Source organism: Oncorhynchus masou, chromosome 18 (genome assembly GCF_036934945.1).
Source record: "Oncorhynchus masou masou isolate Uvic2021 chromosome 18, UVic_Omas_1.1, whole genome shotgun sequence".
Taxonomy (NCBI): domain Eukaryota; kingdom Metazoa; phylum Chordata; class Actinopteri; order Salmoniformes; family Salmonidae; genus Oncorhynchus; species Oncorhynchus masou.
The window spans coordinates 60,341,045-60,363,446 of record NC_088229.1 but is presented as its reverse complement, the minus strand read 5'-3'; the positions used below and the strand labels follow the sequence as shown (position 1 = coordinate 60,363,446).

At 41.4% G+C, this 22,402-nt stretch overlaps 1 protein-coding gene across 1 annotated transcript; it reads right to left on the bottom strand.

Moving 5' to 3' along the window:
* Positions 1–557: 557 nt before the first annotated feature.
* Positions 558–14,173, bottom strand: pdk2a (pyruvate dehydrogenase kinase 2a). The gene is made up of 11 exons (XM_064924043.1): positions 13,939–14,173; positions 8,133–8,274; positions 5,368–5,439; positions 5,107–5,291; positions 4,922–5,011; positions 4,652–4,729; positions 4,195–4,271; positions 4,005–4,103; positions 3,012–3,122; positions 2,646–2,759; positions 558–2,333 (listed from the first exon to the last, which is right to left on the bottom strand). Exons 1-11 carry the CDS (start codon positions 14,054–14,056, stop codon positions 2,190–2,192), a joined length of 1,230 nt encoding a protein of 409 aa, XP_064780115.1. The 5' UTR covers positions 14,057–14,173; the 3' UTR covers positions 558–2,189.
* Positions 14,174–22,402: the final 8,229 nt, after the last annotated feature.

The following is a 22,402-nucleotide window of genomic DNA, read 5'->3' as shown; positions in this document are numbered from 1 at the left end:
CCAGAGAGAGCTTTTTGTTTACTATGGGCTGCCTGTAGAGGCCAGCTCTGCCACACTTGGCATAGGGTTAACTACAACCTGGGTCAATCACTTCTATTTAAACTAAAGGCCAAGTCATCGTGGAAAATAACATGGCTGTTCTAAATAGGCTGATGGAATAGGTCAAAGAAGAGTCAGTGTAGTGACAGAAGCACATGCAGGGTGACATTCTAGATGTCTAGGGACATGTATACTGGGATGAGGGCAAGGTAGAGTTACTGAACTTGAAAGGTCATGGAGCTGGTTCCAGCCAATGGCAAGACAATGGTTTCTGCCTAGAAACACATTGCACTGATTATCTGGGCCCGGACAAGAAACAGCCACTAAGCCTCGACTCCTTACACATAGATTAAATAAGCAATAGCGCACAAATGATTCATAGCCCTTCAGATGGCTAAGTGGAAACAATTATTTCAGGTCTGTATGAACTGCCTGGAGATTGGTGGCTAGGGGTTGTTTCTGTACAGCGTCATATTGTTATCTTCAAGCCCTACATTACAGAATTATTAAAACAAGCATTTGTCACTGAAATAGGTTTAATAATACCACATATTTACAATGTCAACGAGAAGAAAAAAAAATCATTAAAAAAAATTAAAATATAAACTGAAGAAATGTATAGAGTTTATTACAAAATAAAAGGGAATTGATAAAAGCGGATAGGCTGGGAGCATCTTCCCATCACATACACAGCATCAAATATTCCTATGTGACTGGCCTAGCCTTAAGGGTCACAGACAATAAGAACGGCGTGCTTTACCCTTTGGGACATGTTTTCACTAGCTTCTGATGAGCTTTGCCACTGGCAATAGAACGCCGGTGCGTAAAAGATGAACACTGGCTTCCCATCACAAAGTATATCACTGTCTTACTGCAAATTAACTTGGGTAAAATTGTTTCCACAATGTATTGCTCTAGAGCTTGAGTTCACAGGAATACAGAAGGTCACAACACTGAACAGACCAACTCATTTTGGTTAGTTCAATCCGGTCCATTGAACTGGCAAGAGAAAATGTACTTGTAATGATGAAATCAATATATAGACATCAGGACCAATACTCATGAAGGCATCAAGACATGGTAGAAGAGTACGAAATATTATTTTAGAATCAAATAAGTAAGTCATTAGCAGCCTTCTCATAGATTGAATACTACATTGTTAATAATGTACATGTTTCAAGTAAAGAAAACTTGACTGACGCAGTTAAGGCTGAGGTGGCATTTTCTGACAGTCAGCGATTTAGAGCAAGGGAGGTCTAATGCCCGCCAGGACATTCAGTTATTCTACAGTACTGGTTCATCTAAGGACTTCTACCACACCTCAACAGCTCCAGCTCACTTCCGTTTACAGTACATAAAGATCCTCTCAGAGTTCATCGGATTGTTTTTCAACCTGGGTCCGGTTCAGAAGGACGCAACATTCTGAATGTTGCAGATAGAAAATGGTATGTCTAGAGATGCCGTGATTCCCTAGTCGACATGATAGAAAGGCTTGACTGCGCTACACAACGTTTCTACCTGAACGTTCCATAACATACTGAACTGGTGTTACATATTCTCACTCGCCCACGGTCACGCTACACCATCTCAACAACATACTGGGCACAGTATCTGGGTCTTCAGACCCACCCTGCCACATCTCTCCCCCCAAAATTAAGTATGACATTGGGACCTCACTACCCTGCACACCCTCCCATGTTTATTTCATCAACATCGAGCGATAGTAAAAGGCATAAACTGACACACACCCAGAAATGTTTTTAATAGAAGTGCTGACTAACGGAGAGTAAACTAGAAAGAAAGCCACACATTCTTATGCTCCCAAACATTTCATGGGTAAAGCAACCATGTTAGTATGCCCATTAAATGTTTGGGAGAATAATTAGTGTGACAACTTTTTTTTATTTTATTATCAACATCTGGCACTCCCATAAAAACCCTCATGGAGGTGAACAAAGATTATATGTTTTTATAATCTAAGCTAAAAGAAAACCATGAAGGGCATCATTGTGAGAACAAGAAAACATGCCAATGCCAAAACCAGGATGGAAAACAACATCCAGTCATATGTGGGCGGGGTTAGGTGGCTGTCTGCCTTGGCTGTTGGCATACAGAGCCTCAATCTAACCAGGGTGGCGTCAACATTATCCTCATTTGGCTACCCTGTAAATGGTCAGGTCCAGGGGTTCCCTGCTGGGCACACACCAGTCGTCTGCCTCCTGGCTAACCTTGTAATTCCGCAGAGCTGTCTTGTTGTACACCGGGAGCCTCTCCACAGAGTCTGTGGACAAGGCCTGTGGAGGGAAGGAGATAGAGTTGTATTGTGTGTTCAAAGCATCCCCCCCAAAAGAAAGAAAGGGCACTTCTCTTTTCCCCACTAGCACGGCCTTTGCTGATAAATACTTTGTCAATAGAAAAATGTAATTGATACGATTGTGATGTGTTGTTGTTTCACCTAGCTATCTTAACATGAATGCACTAATTGTAAGTAGCTCTGGATAAGAGCGTCTGCTAAATGAAAAAAATATATACAAAATTCGAATTAATCCATAGTCAGACGAGTTATGACAATTACACGAGTCCCATTGTCTCAGTATGTAGCTTACCTTCATGTGGATGACAGCATCAGTGCCGTAACCCTCCATAGAGTAGAGCTGCAGGTCTCCCTGGAAGTACTGAGCGTAGAGCCGGGAGATGGGCAGGCCGTAGCCAAAGCCAGCCTGGAGAGGACACGACACGGCTCTAAACCATGGCTGCTTCAACAGTCTGATAAACATGAATGTTTTGGGAAGTTCGGATAGAAATATGTATTGTGTAGAACAGACAGACATGCCTCTCTAACATGTAGAGTAAGGAATCATGTCAACTCTACTTCACAGCATTTCTACCGGCAATGTTCAGTACATTGCACCCTCCTGAACACGAACCTGGTCCGTGAAAGAATAGACTTGACAAAGAGCAGAGGCACTCACCAATGGGGTCTGAGAGTGCTCACCCCTCTCTGGCGTGGGGGCCGTAGAGTACATGTAGCTGAAAAGATTCTCAATCTTCCTGAAAGGGACTCCACCACCCCTGTCACTCACCTACGCGTTGCCAGAGAGTGAGGGGGAAAGAGAGAAAAGAAAAAAAAAGAAGTCAGGCATTAAAGTCATAAAAAAGGTGGAGATGCTGCCAGAAAGGTGGGTGCCCCTCGTGCCATTGGCTTGAATTCAACAGCCTGCCTTACGATAGGCCAAACCAAGGCATCTATTCTGCATATCGTCAAGGTAACTGGACAATAAGGCCACTCAGTTCCCTCTCCATGTCACTGCAAGGGGCATATTTAAGGACCAAACGGAAGTAAACAGAGAAAATTGAGTTTCTATTGAACAAATTCAGGTAGGTCCTTCCGCATTTAAGAAAAGCTTTGCCACAGAATCAGAGTAATGAATACTCCCCAGGTGCACTGGTCAGCTCACCAAAAGAACAAGCAGTACTGAGATCAAGTTACTGCAGGACAAGGTTAATGGGCTCTTAGTATGGAAGTCAATGTAGACCGAATCCTGTTAATCTGGAATTAGCAGCTTGGTTTAACATTAAACAGAATTAATAAGGGTCAAAATCTTACATAACAGCTTTAATAAGGATTTGGGGGGGTGGAGACAAATAAAATGTCAATTCATTATGCCACAGATTATCATTAGCATTTGTGAGTGTGACAATGGGATTAATTGGGAATAATTGCAAGGGTAACCACAAGGGTAGCCTAGTGGTTAGAGCGTTGGACTAGTAACCTGAAGGTTGCGAGTTCAAACCCCCGAGCTGACGATGTACAAATCTGTCGTTCTGCCCCTGAACAGGCAGTTAACCCACTGTTCCCAGGCCGTCATTGAAAATAAGAATTTCTTCTTAACTGACTTGCCTGGTTAAATAAAGGTAAAATAAATTTAAAAAATGTAGCAATACAATTCACTAACATACTGTACCTTGATTGACAGGTCCTCTCCTCCAATGGCCACCATGACTTGAATGGGTGGTAGCCTGTTGCTGGACTCATGGTTCTCAATTGTGGCCCTCATAGCATTCTGGAAAATGGACCAATAGACAACATTCACATTCACAAGTGACTAACATCTTCAATCTAAGAATACATTTTTAAGGCAGGTTCTACCATACCTTGAAAAGCTCAAACAACATGTGGTAGAGATGGGAGGGCACATAGACAATGCTTATAGGTTGTTTCCGGTTGTTGACTGGGTGAAGCAAAAGAGAATAAATGAATAAACATCTGCAGTATAATTAAAATACAAAAGCCATTAGGATGTAAAGAGTCATTGACAGATTCTGTTGACATCCATTTTGATTATTCTGGGAAGAGAGGGGATTTAGTCACAGTGTCAATATTGTTCAAGGCAGCCAGCCAGCCATCGCCACTTATCCATTACTTCTGCCTCGCTGGAATAATTACTTGGCCCTCAGGTCCAGACAGAAGAGACTGTTGGTACACACAGCAGTGGCACTCAGACAATTTCATCCAAGACTCCCAAATTAGCATAAAATGGTCATCTACATGCATGCGTCATAGGTGATATCAGTGGAATAGATGACTAGTTACTCTTGGTTTGGTTCTTACCATTCATTTCTTGCAGCATCAGGTCTGGCGAGCTCAGATAGTACTGATCACACACCAACTTGGCGCTCTGGTAAGCATCTGGAAAAATACAACACCATGAAATGACACAAGGGTGTTTGGGTACAAGAGAAATTTAAAAATATTTCACTACATCAAAAAAACACAATTGGTCACCTCTATTCTCCCCATGCACCCATAGGATATTACAAGTCTTTATAATCTATGACAGCTCAACACCACATTAAAGAACCATGAATTATTATTTCCTACCTCTGACCACCTCTGTGACATCACAGTGAGGGTCGATGCTCCCTATTGTGTTGGGGTGAAGTGGATTCGTTGCTCCATCAAAGACAAGAGCTACAGAGAGTCCAATGAGTGGAAAAGTCAGTTTCAAAATGGCTGACAATTGTCTAAAATAATGGATAACTTAGTGGACTGACATCTGTACTCACTGTGCTGGTTAATAAGCATGCGGATAGATATACGGCTCATGTAGAAACGGTCCAGGAAGTACTGAATGTTCTGGTTGGTGACTGGGTCCTGGCCGAACACCGACTTGTACTCAATGACGCCCTGTGCCATGGTGGGCACTACTTCATTGTGCCTGTTCCTGATATTCACCAGGGTGTCCACAAACCTAGAGGATAAAAGACAAACAGCATGAGATAGATTGAAAGGGCCTACCTGGCTATCAAAGATGATTGAGGACTTACTCATCCAGGACACTGTGGCTGTCAGGAGTCTTGTCCAAGAACGCCAGGATTTCCATCAAGCTCTGGACATACCTAAAAACACATTTTTCAGTTTGCATCATTCCGGTGTAGTGTGGTGTATATGTTTAGCTGCAGCAATACAACTTATAACTAGGGTTGCAAAGCTACCGGTAATTTACCAAAGTTCCCGGAATCTTCAGTAATTAACAGAAAACCAATGACGATCTATTTTCATTTAGGTCATTTATACTTGAAGAACTTATATTCATATATAGTATTATATAGTATTCATTCATCAGTGTCTATATCGTCCATGAGTTTCTAATAGACAGACCATATGGTTCAAGAGAAAATAGCCTAGATAAGAAAGCATCTAATAAACAATGGCATTTTTCAATTAACTCGGAAACTCTTCCAACTATTGACTTTTTTGCACAACTGCCACCAGTTTGACGTCAAAACATTAACAAATGCATATTGACATAGTAACATAAATTAAAGGATATTTCATGCTGAAACCCTCACATTACAACACCAAATGGTATTCAATACATTGATAGCTTATATTGAGGATAATGTTTTACAGCTTTGTCATTCCATTTCTTATTTAAAAGCCTTATGTAACTATTTAACATGTGATAAGGCCACACAGAGGGCCAAGGATAATCTGAAGTACCCAAGAGACACTTGATGTCTTGTGATAGAATTAACATTTTTCAAGGATTTTATGTAATCTATAGCTAGAGGACTCCTGATATCTTCAGAAGTGATAAGTATTTTTTGTCTTTATCTGTTGTGATATAGTACTGTCTTTTTGCTAGCTGGGGCCCTCTACTTTAAGTGCTGCATATCTTCCCAGTGGCCTACTTGGTGTGTGAACTGCATCACTTGCAGATAGTTGTTGACACATCAACCAGGATCAAGGTAATCAGTGGCTGTATTGGAGGGGGAGTAGTTTCACCTCTACTAGGCAATCAGCAATTAGTACAGGGAGGCTAGCTCTCCACCTCTGCTAAGCCATCCCCTGGTTTCTCAGGTTTGTCGCAAAACTAAGACCGTTGCCGAAACAAAAACGGTTTTGCTGAGTTGTTCGAGGAATGAAAGAGAGGAAGGCTCCACACCACTCACTTGAGTATCTTACCTAGTTATTTACAGATTCAAAATGTTGCTCTTTTGTAGCTTTGGCAACTATGTGTGTTTTCTATACCCATTTGCACCTCTCCCTGTGACACTCCCCACTCCTTGGCTGCAACCCTTGTAATTTAGTGTACCCCACGCGCACAACCCATTTGGAATTCAGGGTCTCGGGCAGTGTTTGGAACTGCCGATCTGCGGGCAAGAACGCTGAGTTCAACTCAGCCTGTGCTGACCTTCAGTCCCTTGAATATTTGGCCCTGACGGAGACGTGGATCACCCCCGAGAGCACTGCTACTCCAGCTGCTCTTTATTCATCTGACTGTTCTCTCTGAGAGCATCTGGACGTCGCAGTGGTGGCACAGGTCCACTTATTCCTCTTAACTTCTTGGTCACTGGGGGGCCGTATTGAGTAGCTTGGATGAATAAAGTGCCCAGCGTAAACTGCCTGCTACTCAGCCATAAAAGCCAGAATATGCATATAATTGGTATATTTGGATAGAAAACACTGAAGTTTCTAAAACTGTTTGAATGATGTCTGAGTATAACAGAACTTGTATGGAAGGCGAAAACCTGAGAGAAAAAAATCCAACCAGGAAGTGGGAAATCTGAGGTTTGTGGTTTTTCAACTCATTGTCATTCTAATATATCTTCCTAAGGCGTCCACTAGGTGTCAACAGTCTTTAGAACCGTGTTTGATGCTTCTACTGTGAAGGGGGGCCGAATGAGAGGGGATTGAGCTAGGTGTCTGGCAGATTGCCACGAGCTTGTGACGCGCGGTCATGTGGAACATTATTGAAGATTTGGCAACATCCAAAAGATTGATTCTATACTTCTTTTGACATGTTTCTACATCCTGTAATATAACCTTTTGGACTTTTCATCCGACCTTTCGGCTAGACTTGCACGCGCGTTTGGATTTGTTTACCAAACGCCCTAACAAAAGGAGGTATTTGGACAAATTATGAACTTTATCGAACAAATCCAACATTTATTTTGGAACTGAGATTCCTGGGAGTGCATTCTGATGAAGATCAAAGGTAAGTGAATATTTCTAACGCTATTTCTGACTAATGTTGACTCCACAACATGGCGGATATCTCTTTGGCTGTTTGTCTCTGAGCACCGTACTCAGATTATTGCATGGTATGCTTTTTCCATAAAGTTTTTCTTTTATTTTTATCTGACACAGCAGGTTGCATTAAGGAGAAGTGTATCTAAAGTTCCATGTATAATAGTTGTATCTTTTATCAGTGTTTATTATGAGTATTTCTGTAAATTGACATGGCCCTCTGCAAAATCACAGCATGTTTTGGAACTACTGAACATTACACGCCAATGTAAAATGAGATTTTTGGATATAAATATGCACTTTATCGAAAAAAACACATTATGTAACATGAAGTCCTATGAGTGTCATCTGATGAAGATCAAAGGTTAGTGATTCATTTTATCAATTTCTGCTTTTTGGGACTCCTCTCTTTGGCTGGAAAATTGGCTGTTTTTCTGTAAACAGCTTATACGAACTACATTTTCAAAAGTGAATGAAACAATATAAAACTTGACCTAAAAAGAAAAAACTGCAGTATCACCCTCAAACTTAACTGCACTTACAGAATAATCACTCTTACCAGCTCTGCACCATCTGCACAGATGGGGTTGTAAGCAATCGGTCAGGTAGCAAATTGATCTCTTTCATGATGTTAGATAGTCGCACAGGTAGCTCTTGTCTCAAAAAGACAAATGATGTCGTCTCGCATGCATTGGTGGAACCTGGGGGGGGAAAAAATTTAAATAAAGTAGAGGCAGGCAGGCCTAGCTTCTTTGCTCTGGGAGACCTGTACATAATGGGCTCCTGTCGCTGAAGGGGCTCCTGTCGCTGAAGGATACATTCTGTATTCCTAAAACATAAACCCATTTACCAGCCCTCTGGTTCGATTCACTTTTCCTGTCACCGAAGGCTTGCCTACAATCCAGAATGCTTTACCAGCCGCTAAAATGTGCTAACTATGGTAAAAATCAGCTTTTACATTTCCCGAAGCTCACTCCCTAGTCACCATACTCTGTAGCTCACCACGAGATTACTGCGTGATCCTAGATGACAGGGCACCGAATATGGAGTGAATTCAGTAAACCCTGGAAAAGTTTAATGGCGAGCGACTGGAAGAAGAAAAAAACTTCAGACAGACAATCAGGTTGCAGCAGTCTTCTCCTACAGTCTTGCTTTGGTACTGCAGTTTAACACCCGGCCCAGAAAAACAATTTCCATAGACTGCCACAGAGACGTCAGATTAAAAAATTCCTAATAAGACACTTTAGTCATCACCTTTGTGCACAAAACAGCCATTGAATTATTCAAAACACTGTTGCTGAGCTTTTTTTTTTAACTCACATTTTATATTTATCCAATGTCTGCCATGTTTTTGGATGACTTCGTCACTGCTCCCTGTGCACACTGAGTGCTTGTGGACATGTGAAGTTGGGTCGTGTAAACCGGATGCAACCTGGATATAGAAGATCCATGAACTCCTTGAGGCAGGCCGGGCGCCTGCTGGCTGACTTCGGTTGTCCGTTAAACAGTGTTTCCTTCGACACATTGGTGAGGCTGGCTTCTGGGTTAAGCGGGCAGGTGTTAAGCGCGGTTTGTTTCGGCGGATGTATGACTAGACCTTTGACTCTCCCGAGCCCGTTGGGGAGTTGCAGCGATGAGACAAGATCGCAATTGGATATCACGAAAGTGCAGAGAAAAGGGGGTATAGCTGGCTGCATAGACTCCAGTTGGACACAGAATATCCATCATATTGACCAGATACTCAAGTGCCGCTCCAACGATGAAAAATATCCAAATGTAAGGCAGTTGGGAGGAGGCAAGATCAGATGGGACCAGTCTAGCCAATAAGAGGGCAGATACGAGTGGTCCCAACTTAGTGCATTCTCAAAGTTCCTGGGAGGTCACGTGTCCTACTTATATCAGTACACTCAAAAACAACCTAAGCATTACAACACTTCAATTCGCTAAAATAAGCCACATGTAGCAAAGAAGCCATTATTTGTTAACCAAATCCGACACTCACTGACATCTATACAAAAACTCCTTGCTTGATGATTGTAAAAAATGTATAATAATAATTAAAAAGACAAATGCTGACAGATTAAGAGCCCAGTTATCCCTCCTGAGGCAGATGACAAATATGACGTCGCTATTATTCCTTTACATCTGCTAGCCGGTTGGGCTAGGGATGTACTAGCCTTCAATGACAGGAGCCCAGTGTGTAGGCTCCAAGGTCTCCTAGAGCAAAGAGTGCAGCCTAGGCCTGGCTAAATAACTTCTATACATTTCTAGTAGGGAAAATTATACATACATAAGGTAGGCTACAATAGGAAATAATGTCAGTGTTTTTGTGCCAAATTATGAATCCATAAAGATAACATTGTTGCAAGTGATGTTGAGGATAGGATCGCATACTTCTGATTAGTTTACTTCTGACCAATGTTCCCTCTAAGCTGTGTGTGGGCACGCTGCAGCCCTGAGACTAACGAGCAGTTCCCCCCCAGGACTGATGCGCAGAAACATCTGCCCACGAAGAGAAGTGTTGGTCACCAACCAGTCGATCACGATTGACTGGTCACTCTCCAAGGCATTCCTTGTCGATTGACAAACATTTGTGAGAAAAATAAAATTAAAATCTACAACGACTTATGTTCCTATAATTTATTTTGTGTCTCAGGCTGTTAGGGTTAGGTGCACCCTATTCAGCTGCCCTGTCCTCCGGGTTGGCAAACGGTTGACATTTTGTGTCTGAAAAGGTGCAAAGTCTGCTTTCCCGGATAGAAAAACAAGTGCACTAGAGGTCGACCGATTAAATCGGAATGGCCGATTAATTAGGGCCGATTTCAAGTTTTCATAACAAATTGGAAATCGATAATTTTGAAGGCCGATTGCCAATTTTTACACCTTTATTTAATCTTTACTTAACTAGGCAAGTCAGTTAAGAACACATTCTTATTTTCAATGACGGCCTAGGAACAGTGGGTTATTAACTGCCTTGTTTAGGGGCAGAACGACAGATTTATACCTTGTCAGCTCAGGGATTCAATCTTGCAGCCTTGCTTAACTAGTCCAAAGCTCTAACCACCTGCCTCACGAGGAGCCCGCCTGTTACGCGAATGCAATAAGATGCCAAAGTAAGTTGCTAGCTAGCATTAAACTTAATCAATCATAATCACTAGTTATAACTACACATGGTTGATGATATTACTAGTTTATCTAGCGTGTCCTGCGTTGCATATAATCGATGCAGTGCATATTCGCGAAATAGGACTGTCATTGCTCCAACGTGTACCTAACCATAAACAACAATGCCTTAAAATCAATACACAGATATATATATTTTTAAACCTGCATATTTAGCTAAAAGAAATCCAGGATAGCATGCAAAATATTAACCAAGTGAAATTGTGTCACTTCTCTTGCGTTCAGAGTTGCATGCAGAGTCAGGGTATATGCAACAGTTTGGGCTGCTTGGCTCATTGAACTAATTTGCCAGAAATTCACGTAATTATGACATAACATTGAAGGTTGTGCAATGTAACAGGAATATTTAGACTGATGGATGCCACCCATTAGACAAAATACAGAACGGTTTCGTATTTCACTGTTATGTGTTATGTTATAATTAAGTCTATGATTTGATAGAGCAGTCTGACTGAGCGATGGTAGGCACCAGCAGGCTCATAAGCATTCATTCAAACAGCACTTTTGTGCGTTTTGCCAGCAGCTCTGCTGCTTATGACATCAAGCCTATCAACTCCCGAGATTAGGCTGGTTTAACGATGTGATGTGAAATGGCTAGCTAGTTAGCAGGGTGCGCGCTAATAACGTTTCAAACGTCACTCGCTTTCAGACTTGGAGTAGTTGTTCCCCTTGATCTGCATGGGGAACATGGTTCGAGCCCAGGTAGGAGCGAGGAGAGGTTCGGAAGCTATACTGTTACACTGGCAATACTAAAGTGCCTATAAGAACATCCAATAGTCAAAGGTATATGAAATACAAATGGTATCGAGAGAAATAGTCTTATAATAACTACAACCTAAAACATTTTACCTGGGAATATTGAAGACTCCTGTTAAAAGGGACCACCAGCTTTCATATGTTCCCATGTTCTGAGCAAGGAACTTTAATATTAGCGTTCTTACATGGCACATATTGCACTTTTACCTTCAACAGTGTTTTTGCATTATTTAAACCAAATTTAACATGTTTGAGGCTAAATTGATTTTATTGATGTATTATATTAAGTTAAAATAAGTGTTCATTCAGTATTGTTGTAATTGTCATTATTACAAACACTTTATTTTAAATACAAATTTTTAAATAGGCCGATTAATCGATATTGGCTTTTTTGTCCTCCAATAATCGGCGTTGAAAAATCATAATCGGTCGACCTCTACACTATAGGCCTACTGCTGGCCAATCGGATGGCTCAGATTAGTGTCTGCAGTAACATAGCAGACATAAAAGAAAGCTAAAGCAATGTTATTACTGTGAGATTTCAAAACATTAAACCATGACTAGAGAGAGACTGTCAACAAACTGCTGTTTGGAGTGAGTTTGTTTCAGCTCTTATTCAGCACTGTCAACAAATTTGTATTAAACACTTCTATAAGCCATAAAATGCAGGCTCTTCTATTTCCACTCAAGAAACAAACAAGCACCGCAGCAGTAATGAATGAGTATGAAAGTGTATCCATAGGCTTGCATTGTTGTTATTATTAGCGGCTTCTGTCTTTTTTAATATCAAGGAATATGTCTCTGTTCATAGGAGTAACATGAATTTGTGCATGAGGGGCAGAAGTAATGTGGTGCGGCTCGAGTTTCGCCATGAGCTGGAAGACGGTGTCCCCTTTTGGTCAGTGTCAGTTGAGGAAATGGAGAGCAGAGGGATGTTGAGAAGCAGGCACTCAGTCTGCTGCGAGCTCCCTCAGCTGAGACTGACCAGCTGACGCAGGCACATCAGCCCAGTAAAATAAAAAGCAAACCATTTAAAATGTATGCTCACTCAGCTGTGCCTCAAGTAGTACAACAACTGATCTATTACCGGTGTGACCATAGAGACTACCTCAATGTTGAAACGTTTTATTGATGGCCCAATCAATGCATTGGCAGGGAAATTCAAGCAAAGTCAATGTGGTGAAAATGTATTGGGCCTATAGCTTACTGCACAAACCTCATTGCTACAGTACTGTTTTTTTTTTTTTTTTTATTAATTTAAACATTTTTCTTTGCTATGGCAATTGTGATCAAATCAACTCAATATTAGCCACTTTCAATGCAACATCCCAAAACAAAACTATGCAAGAGATTTGTAGGCAGAACGCATCGGTGTAGGATTATATTGCATTGACACATGACTCAGCCCGGTGCGGCATAACCAATCAGAGCTGCAGTAGGACTATATGCAAATAGACCATTGTCAAATATGGATCTGTGCCATTCACTTTGTTAACATGAGCAAACCCGCTTGTTCTGAGATCAAAGGGAGAACTGCAAACTGTGCAGTTTGTCTTAAAGGGGCAGTGTTGTATTTTGAGACAGGCTTGAATAAGCTATGTAGCCAATAGGCAGGATGGCATAATGTCTCATTCTCTAATAAATGGTATGGGAATAATGCATTTTATTTAGTGAAGTGATTACTTGCATCAAACATTTGCAGTCACCTCTGTCTGAAAGACAAATGGATAAACAGGTTCATGTCAAGCCTTGCATGTTTTTTCTCATGGAATGTAAATGTAAATGAATGTAGGCCTACATTGAACACCACACATTTGCTGTTACGGTCGGCTGAATGATAGAACAGCCATTTCCATGTTAATGTTATTTTCTCCATTGTTTTTGATGGTAGACCCACATTATGATGAAGTAGCCTACTTGGCAACTTAAAACTAACTTAAAGCGGTTACAGACTCGGTGTTCACGGTAAACGCGCGCTGGAAGTTGCAGAGTTTTCACAACGTTCAAGTTTGCGCTTAGCATAAATGACATTTGCTCAGTGGCGAAAACAATTAGAGGGAACATTGCTTCTGACTAGCAGTTAAATGGGAGTTTGCTACAAATGCTGACGCAATACTCAGCACTATGAACTAGCCTAGTCTAGGAAAGGCAGACCAAAATATTCAGGAATTTCGCCCAGTAGAGTAAACTGAAACAAATGCGTACATGCCAAGACAAGCAGTCTTGTATCTGTCATTCAAAACAATAATCTCTCTGAATCTGACCATTCAAAGTGGTGCAAAGTCATAAATCACACTAGCCGCCTATGTCGCTCCAAAACAAGAGCGCGATAAAACTAATTTAAATTGCCTCAGCTCAATGTTACATATTGCATTAAATGATTGTCAGTTGTCCAACATGGTAGCAACATTGAAGGGCTTACTCACCAAAATCGAGAAATTGTTTCATAGAGAGTGGTGACGGCGAAAATTTTGCAAAATGTTCTATATGTTTAGGCACATTGGCCAATGTAGCATTTTTCATTATAAATCTCACGAATTTCATCGTTGAGGGCTTCAGTAAATCGCTTTGGGGAAAAAAATAGGGCAACTACAAGTTCTCCTTCTTTTCCAATGTTGATTGCTCAAAAGAACAGGCTCGGTGAAAACCTGCAGCCAATAGGACACCAAAGTGGTTGTTTTTCCATCCAATAAAAAGGTTGTGGGTCCGTCGGAGAGGAGGGGCTTCTGACGAGACAATTGACGCACCCACAACCTTTCACAGCTTCTAGCTTCTTACAAATAGGCTTATTTTCTATTTTATTTTCCAAATGGGCTTATTTTGAAATAGAAGGCTCTAGAAATATCAGGCTCTGGAAATAGAATTGCTGGACAGTTTGAGGGTAGAATGTCCTCTCATCCAAAGTTGCAAGATGCTCTGAATAAGTAGGCTTCCAATAGAGTACCACAGTATGAGTCATAATACCCATAAAACCGAGGTCAAACAGGGAAATGGTTCCAATCGTTTGTCCACCATTCGTTTTTCAGGGGATTTTAGAAACACATAAAATAAGGGCTGTGTTTCGTGTAGGCTTACCCTGATCTGACGTTTTGATAACTGTGTAAATCTCTCTAGGACAAGGTGACTTTTATCAGTATTTGCGCCTACACGAAACACAGCCCTTATTTTAAGTGTTTCTAAAATCGCCTATGGGAAAAATGAATGGTGGAAAAATTATTGGAACCATTTCCTTGTTTGACACCTAGGTTTCATGGGTATCTCTATGATGTGTTGACCACAGAAGCTGCAGCCATCATATGATAATTGCACCCCAATGCACTACCACAATAAAACACATAAACAGTAAAAACACAAACAGTTAAAGGCCCAGCGCAGAAAAACATTTCCACACTGACGTGGGAATAATATTGTGAAAATTATGATAATGCCCTTTTAGTTAGTGATGGAGCCGTTTGAAAAGACCACCTCAAAGTTTTGCCTGTTTTGGTGGGATGGAATTTTGTCCTGCCTGGTGACATCATAACAGCTAGTTTTCAGTCCGTTTCCCCCTACTCAGACCACTCCCAGACAGTGAAAGAGAGCGACCTGGCTCTCTGTGTTTGCTGGTCTGTGATCCTCTAGCACCTCCCTGGGTAAGATGGGAATGAGGCAACCTCAGAGTTACACACAAGGATACTTTATTGGCAAACACAGGAATGAAAGGGACATGGAAAGCTAGTGGCTCTGTAACAGGAGAAAACAGAAGCAATGAACGTACACATACCTAATGAATACACCAGGGCAAGAATGCACAGATATCAGAATAAAGCTGTGATAAAGGACTGTATTGAAATTTAAGCTGACATGCTGCTGAACAACTGGCCATAATATACACAAATACACAACTTCATGCACGCACACCATCCCACATATCCAGTGATATGAATTAGTCCAGTTGTGCAGGACAGAGATTACATCATACCCCTGCACATCGACTCAGTACTGGTACCCTGAGTATAAAGCCAAGTTATTGTCACTCATTGTGTATTTATTCCTCTCTATTCTTTTTCTATCTCTTTTTTCTCTGCATTGTTGGGAAGTACCCGTAAATAAGCATTTCACTGTTAGTCTACACCTGTTATTTAAGAAGCATGTGACAAATAAAAATTACATTTGTTATGCGCTTGCTGCTCTCTCTGTGACTGCTTGAAGGAGACTGAAAAGTGACAGATGGGCAGATGTCTGGCCCGCTAGCAACCACCCTAACAACTAACCTGTCAACCAATCATTGACCAGGGCCCTAGGTGTAAAAGGACAGTTTATGACATGATGACCCCTAACTTAGCCTGCTAGGCTCCAGTGTGGGAAGGTTGCCTACTGCAAAGGTTAGAAAGTTAGTGTTTGCATCTCTGAGAGGACTGTGGATGTTATGCTAAGAGTCTCCGGCAGTGGATTCATAACAGACAGTCCTGGCACAATTCTTGCTTGAAAAATTACTCTCAGCTAACGATCTGTTTTTGTTTCTTTTTGACCATTTTAATTGAAAACAATCACAGTAAGGAACTTAATTGTTAACCAGAAATGATTTGATGTTGAGATAAAAATGATTGCTTTGGACCTTAAATATTCAAGAGTATTGCTGCATTCAAGTTCTAGTCAGAACTAGGAACCTCCAAGTTAAAATGAACTTAAGTTATTTGCGTAGAGCTTCCTATTGGTTGATTCTGATATCTCCCAAGTAGTAAACTTGGGATCCGATTTAGGCATAACACATCAACCCTTGATCACAGTAGGTTGGTGGCACCTTAATTGGGGAGAATGCCCTTGTGGTAATGACTGGAGGAGAGTCAGTGGAATGGTATCAAATACATCAAACACATGGTTTCCAGGTGTTTGATGCCATTCCATTTGCTATGTTCCCAGACATTATTATGAGACATTCTCCACTCTGCAGCCTCCACTGCCCCAAATAGGTTAGATTTTTTAAATACAAGTACACATTTTTCGTTATGCTTGCATTCAATTGACCCTCCGTGTTGCACACAATACGTTTCCATCCCCCCTGTCACAAGATAAGCTATGGCTAAAATAGGATGATTTAGTACTTTTTCTGAATTTTACCTCTTGAGATGTGAAAACATGTTTGTTATGAAGTTGAACATGTTCTCTTTATGCCAGAATGTTAAAGGTGAAATAAAGTACACTCCTCGAAAAGCACTCTATTCGTGGAATGACCCATCAAATAACCTTGAACAATAATTGTTAGGTGTGTGTGTGTATGGATCACACGTAGTACACTGATTAATATCTATCATTACCACGAGTGTTGTGTTATCAATTGTAATCTTATTTAATGGCATTGTGTTTATTTACATAAAGGTTTGTCAGCCACTCAGTAGCCTACTGTATAGTGCTATCCATCAGCCACCCTGTTTGTACTGTCTGCATGGTCTGCATCCATGGTCCTTTCTCTCTCTTGGGTATGGAAATTGTCCCTCCAAGCGGAAGCCCCTGGCAACTGACAATCCGCTGTTTTGAATAAGAATGCCATTGTGGGGGGGTCCAGGCAATCAAAGATCTTTGGGATGTCCCTACCCCATTGAAATTAATGTAAAATGGTGAAAGTTAGGGTTAGGTAAAGGTTATGGTTAGGGATGTCCCAAGGATCCCGTATAGCACTGACCATTGTCAGGGCGGACATGCATTTTAGCCATCAAATCCATCATTACATAAGCTATGCCAGTAAGGTGCAACCTCATATGAAGTGCTTTCTCCCTTGATCAACTTTTAGATAAACTTGGCTATTCAAAACAACTCTCCATAGATTACACTGTGCTGTTGCTGTATGATTGAAAGATTGGAAAATAAACAAGCTGGAGTGGAATTCAATAACTATGAAAGGTGCAAGAGAGTCATGCAGAATAAAGTCTCTTCTCATCAAATGATTCTGCTACACCTATGCCTATCTAACTATTCTGTATTAATTTTGGCAGCAGTTCGCCAACTAATGGTCGATGCCTAAATACAGCTCAATCTGACAGTATTAGTCACTTTGTTTTCAGGTGTCAATAATGTAGAAATACCATGTAAAGCACTTCCCCTATGATTATACACCCCCATGTGGTGATCATAAGAACACCATTCAGCATTATTTTCTAATCTACAACCCTTGCTCTTATACCTGTGTGTAATCACTAGTACCTAACAACGAATCAATATATTCTTGGATAATAATTCACTAATTGCTTTGAATTTGCATATTAATGGTATTGAGTGAATGCCCTCCCCTAAAATCCAGATGTGTTGGTCAATACTGAGACGTTAAGAATGTATTGAACACTGACGTTAACCTTTCTGGTTATAATCTTTTTCGGCAAGACAGATCTTCCAAAGGTGGTGGAGTGGCAATCTTTACCAATGAACACCTTCAGTGCTCAGTTGTCTCCACCAAGTCTGTACCCAAACAATTTGATTCGCTGGTTTTAAGCATTCAACTTTCAAATAGCTCATTTGTTGACTGTTGCTGGGTGTTATCGTCCACCATCAGCACAGGCCTGTACTCAACGTGTCCTAAACTTTCTCCTGGCCCCTTACACTAAGTCTGAATTTGTCCTGCTACGTGACCTAAACTTAAACATGCTTAAACAACCTGACCAAGTCCTAAAGCAATGGGACTCCCTAAATATTTATCAGATTATTACCAATCCCACAAGGTATGACTCCAAACACCCAGAAAAGGATACCCTCCTTGATGTTATCCTCACAAATAATCCTGATAGGTATCAGGATTATGTGTTTGTAATGACTCTCAGTGAAATGACCTGTCCTGATTTGTCATACACACTTGCTAAAAAACTGATGAGCAAGCCTTCCTTCATGACCTGGCCTCTGTAAATTGGTATAGAATCAGTTTAATTCCCTCTGTTGAAGACGCTTGGACCTTCTTTTTAAATATTTTCAGTGGTATTGTTAACAAACACACCTCCATAAATAAAATGAGATTTAAAAACAGGTTAATTCCTAGGTTTGACCTTGATCTTGCAGAGTTACTCCACCTCAAGAATTCCATTTGGTGAAAGGCTTGGCACATGCATACTCAGGCTGACTGGCTCTCGTTTAGGTAAATTAGAAATAAGTGCACTCAAGCTATCCGGAAGGCCAAAGTTAGTTACCTTAAGGAGCAATTCTCTCTCTGTGGGTCTAACCACAAGAAGTTCTGGAAAATGGTTAAAGACCTGGAGAATAAACCCTCCTCCTCACAGCTGCCCATGTCCCTTGATGAGGTTATTACTGACAAGGAGCACATGGCTGAGCTTTTGGTCAGGATTCCTATTTCACTCAGCCATGCCTCATTCCTCTGATGAGGAGTAAGATAGATCGGACCAATTTGCAGCGTGGTAAGTGTCCATAATTTAATAAGAAAACTGAACACTACAAAATACAAAACAAACACCGTGAAACAAACTAACCACTCCCGTGTGGCACAAATACAAACACGGAAAATAAACACCCACAACTCAAAAGTGAAACCAGGCTATCTAAGTATGATTCTCAATCAGGGACAACGATTGACAGCTGCCTCTGATTGAGAACCATACTAGGCTGAACACAGAAATCCCAAATTATAGAAAAACAAACATAGACTGCCCACCCAACTCACGCCCTGACCATACTAAAACAAAGATATAATAACAGAACTAAGGTCAGAACGTGACAGCCTGTTCAACATTTCCTCATCTCCCACCCCTTCTAATGCAACTAGCCACGATGCTCCTCCCTATTTCCCCCCTGCCCCTCTACAAAGTTTTCCCCTGCAGGCAGACACTGAGTCTGAGGTGCTAAAGGAGCTCCTGGAACTTGACCCCCCCAAAACCACCTGGGTCAGATGGTTTAGATCCTTTCATCTTTAAGGTTTCAGCCCCTATCATCGCCAAGCCTATCTCTGACCTTTTTAACCTGTCTCTCCTCTCTGGGGAAGCTCCCATTGCTTGGAAAGCAGCCACAGTGTGTCCTTTATTTAAAGGGGGAGATCAAGCTGATCCTGTTCTAGGCCAATTTCTATTTTGCTCTGTTTATCAAAAGTGTTGGAAAAAATTGTCAATAATCAACTGACTGGCTTTCTTGATGTCTATAGTGTTCTCTGGCATGCAATCTGGTTTCCGCTCAGGTTATGGATGTGTCACTGCAACCTTAAAGGTCCTCAATGATGTCACCATTGCCTTTGATTCTAAGCAATGTTGTGCTGCTAATTTTATTGACTTGGCCAAAGCTTTTGATAGGGTACACCATTCCATTCTTGTGGGCCGGCTAAGGAGTATTGGTGTCTCTGAGGGGTCTTTGGCCTGGTTTTCTAACTACCTCTCTCAAATAGTGCAGTGTATAAAGTCAGAAAACGGCTGTCTCAGCCACTGCCTGTCACCAAGGGAGTACCCCAAGGTAGGCCCTCACGCTCTTCTCAATTTACATCAACAACATAGCTCAGGCAGTAGGAAGCTCTCTCATCCATTTATATGCAGATGATACAGTCTTATACTCAGCTGGCCCCTCCCCAGGATTATGTGTTAAATGCTCTACAACAAAGCTTTCTTAGTGTCCAACAAGCTTTCTGTACCCTTAACCTTGTTCTGAACACCTCCAAAACAAAGGTAATGTGGTTTGGTAGGAAGAATGCCCCTCTCCCCACAGGTGTGATTACTAACTCTGAGGGTTTAGAGGTTGAGGTAGTCACCTCATACAAGTACTTGGGAGTTTGGCTAGACAGTACACTGTCCTTCTTTCAGCACATATCAAAGCTGCAGAATAAAGTTAAATCTAGACTAGGTTTCCTCTATCATAATCATTCCTCTTTCACCCCAGCTGCCAAACTAACCCTGATTCAGATGACCATCCTACCCATGCTAGATTACGGAGTCATCATTTAAAAATCAGCAGGTAATGGTGCTCTTGAGCGGCTAGATGTTCTTTACCATTCGGCCATCAGATTTGCCACCAATGCTTCTTAAGAGACATATCACTGCACTCTATACTCCTCTGTAAACTGGTCATCTCTGTACACCCATCGCAAGACCCACTGGTTGATGCTTATTTATAAAACCCTCTTAGGCCTCACTCCCCCCTATCTGAGATATCTACTGCAGCCCTAATCCTCCACATACACCACCCGTTCTGACAGTCACATTCTGTTAAACGTTCCCAAAAGTACACACATCCCTTGGTTGCTCCTCTTTTCAGTTCGCTGCATCTAGCTACTGGAACGAGCTTCAAAACACACTCAAACTGAACAGTTTTATATCAATCTCTTCATTCAAAGACTCAATCATGGACACTCTTACTGACGGTTGTGGCTGCTTTGCGTGATGTATTGTTGTCTCTACCTTCTTGCCCTTTGTGCTGTTGTCTGTGCCCAATAATGTTTGTACCGTGTTTTGCGCTGCTACCATGTTGTGCTGCTGCCAAGATGTATTGCTACCATGATGTCCAAAAAGTATCCAACTCTACAGTATCTTACTCTCAGAGAGACTATTCTAACTGATCTCTCAGTGATTCACACTTACAGCCTCTCCCATCCACTGCTCAGCCCTGGGGGTCAAATAACTTTACCAGTGGCTACTCTGGTAATTTTCCTCTCCCTTGCTAGTCCTAGCTGTAGTCCAGGCTGCAGTCCCCCATTGTAAATAAACAGGCTGTCATGTCAAGCCTGATTGCCGGAGCATTCTGTCTGTGCCTTAGTGATTGCCAGATAGGAGAGTGAACAACAGCCCCAGTGGAATTTTCCTCTGCGGCAGGGCAGGGGGAGCTGATGGCCTACTTAGCACAACCAAACCAACCCTACTCCAAATGGACCAATGCACCGCTTTGCCACTTAATGAGATCAATCAGCTCCCATTGCATTGTTGATGGATGAGGCTGTTTGGAGAACCACTCCAACAGTCACCTTTAGAGGGCATTTAAATGTGAATGACTGAAATGCCAACATCATGTTGTGCTATGCTCTTAACAGAGTGCACAGTTGAAGTGCTACATTTGAACAATTCAGAAGTGTAATTGGGGAGGTGAACAACAGTGCAGAATCTGCTGTCTGTCAGTGGTCATTGTCATCAGTCTTTTGCTTGTTGGGTTTTGGGGATGGGGATGCAAAGAAAGAGGGTGATTCCTTTGAAATACATGTTTTCTTGTAGGAGCATGGCCCACCGTATAAACTACACAAAGAAAAGAAAAAGTACATGAGACGGACATAAAGTGTATGTGTGTGTGTGTGAGAGAGAGAGAGAGAGAGAGAGAGAGAGAGAGAGAGAGAGAGAAACTACTGATTCTGTAGTTACTTTGAGTACACCTGAGACCACAACCAAAACATCATAAATTTACAATAAGCCTGACTGGATAGTTTTCTATTGCCCAGACAGCACTGGTCTCTTGTGACTCAGATGACTAATGGCTGTTGGTTTTCATGATCAATTTATCCAAATAAACTTTTGCAGATGACAGCAGCAATGAGCTACCAGAGGAGAAATAAGATAATGGTCTTTTGAAATAAGTGAATTGCAAGCTATTGGATTCTTGGAATAGACCAAGGTGGATAATACTGTACACAGCAAATTTGCAGGTGTTAAAATCTTGGTGTTCAGGTAAAAAGTGTTGTGAGTGTTGATTCTAGTGAGGGTAACACTAGCGGGATTGAAAATGACACCACATGGTGTTGTTACTCGACTGTGTTGAGTTAATTTCTGCTAACTTTCTGAGTGAAAAATATGTAGATGGAGCCTCATTATCATACTTCCCAGCATGCTTTGTTGCATAAATATTTTTTTTTAAATAGTTTGTTTTAATATCTATGTTTCTGCATGCACATTGATTGAATTGTTCTTATACTCTACAAATAATAATAATACACTTTTTTATCCCCTTTTCCTC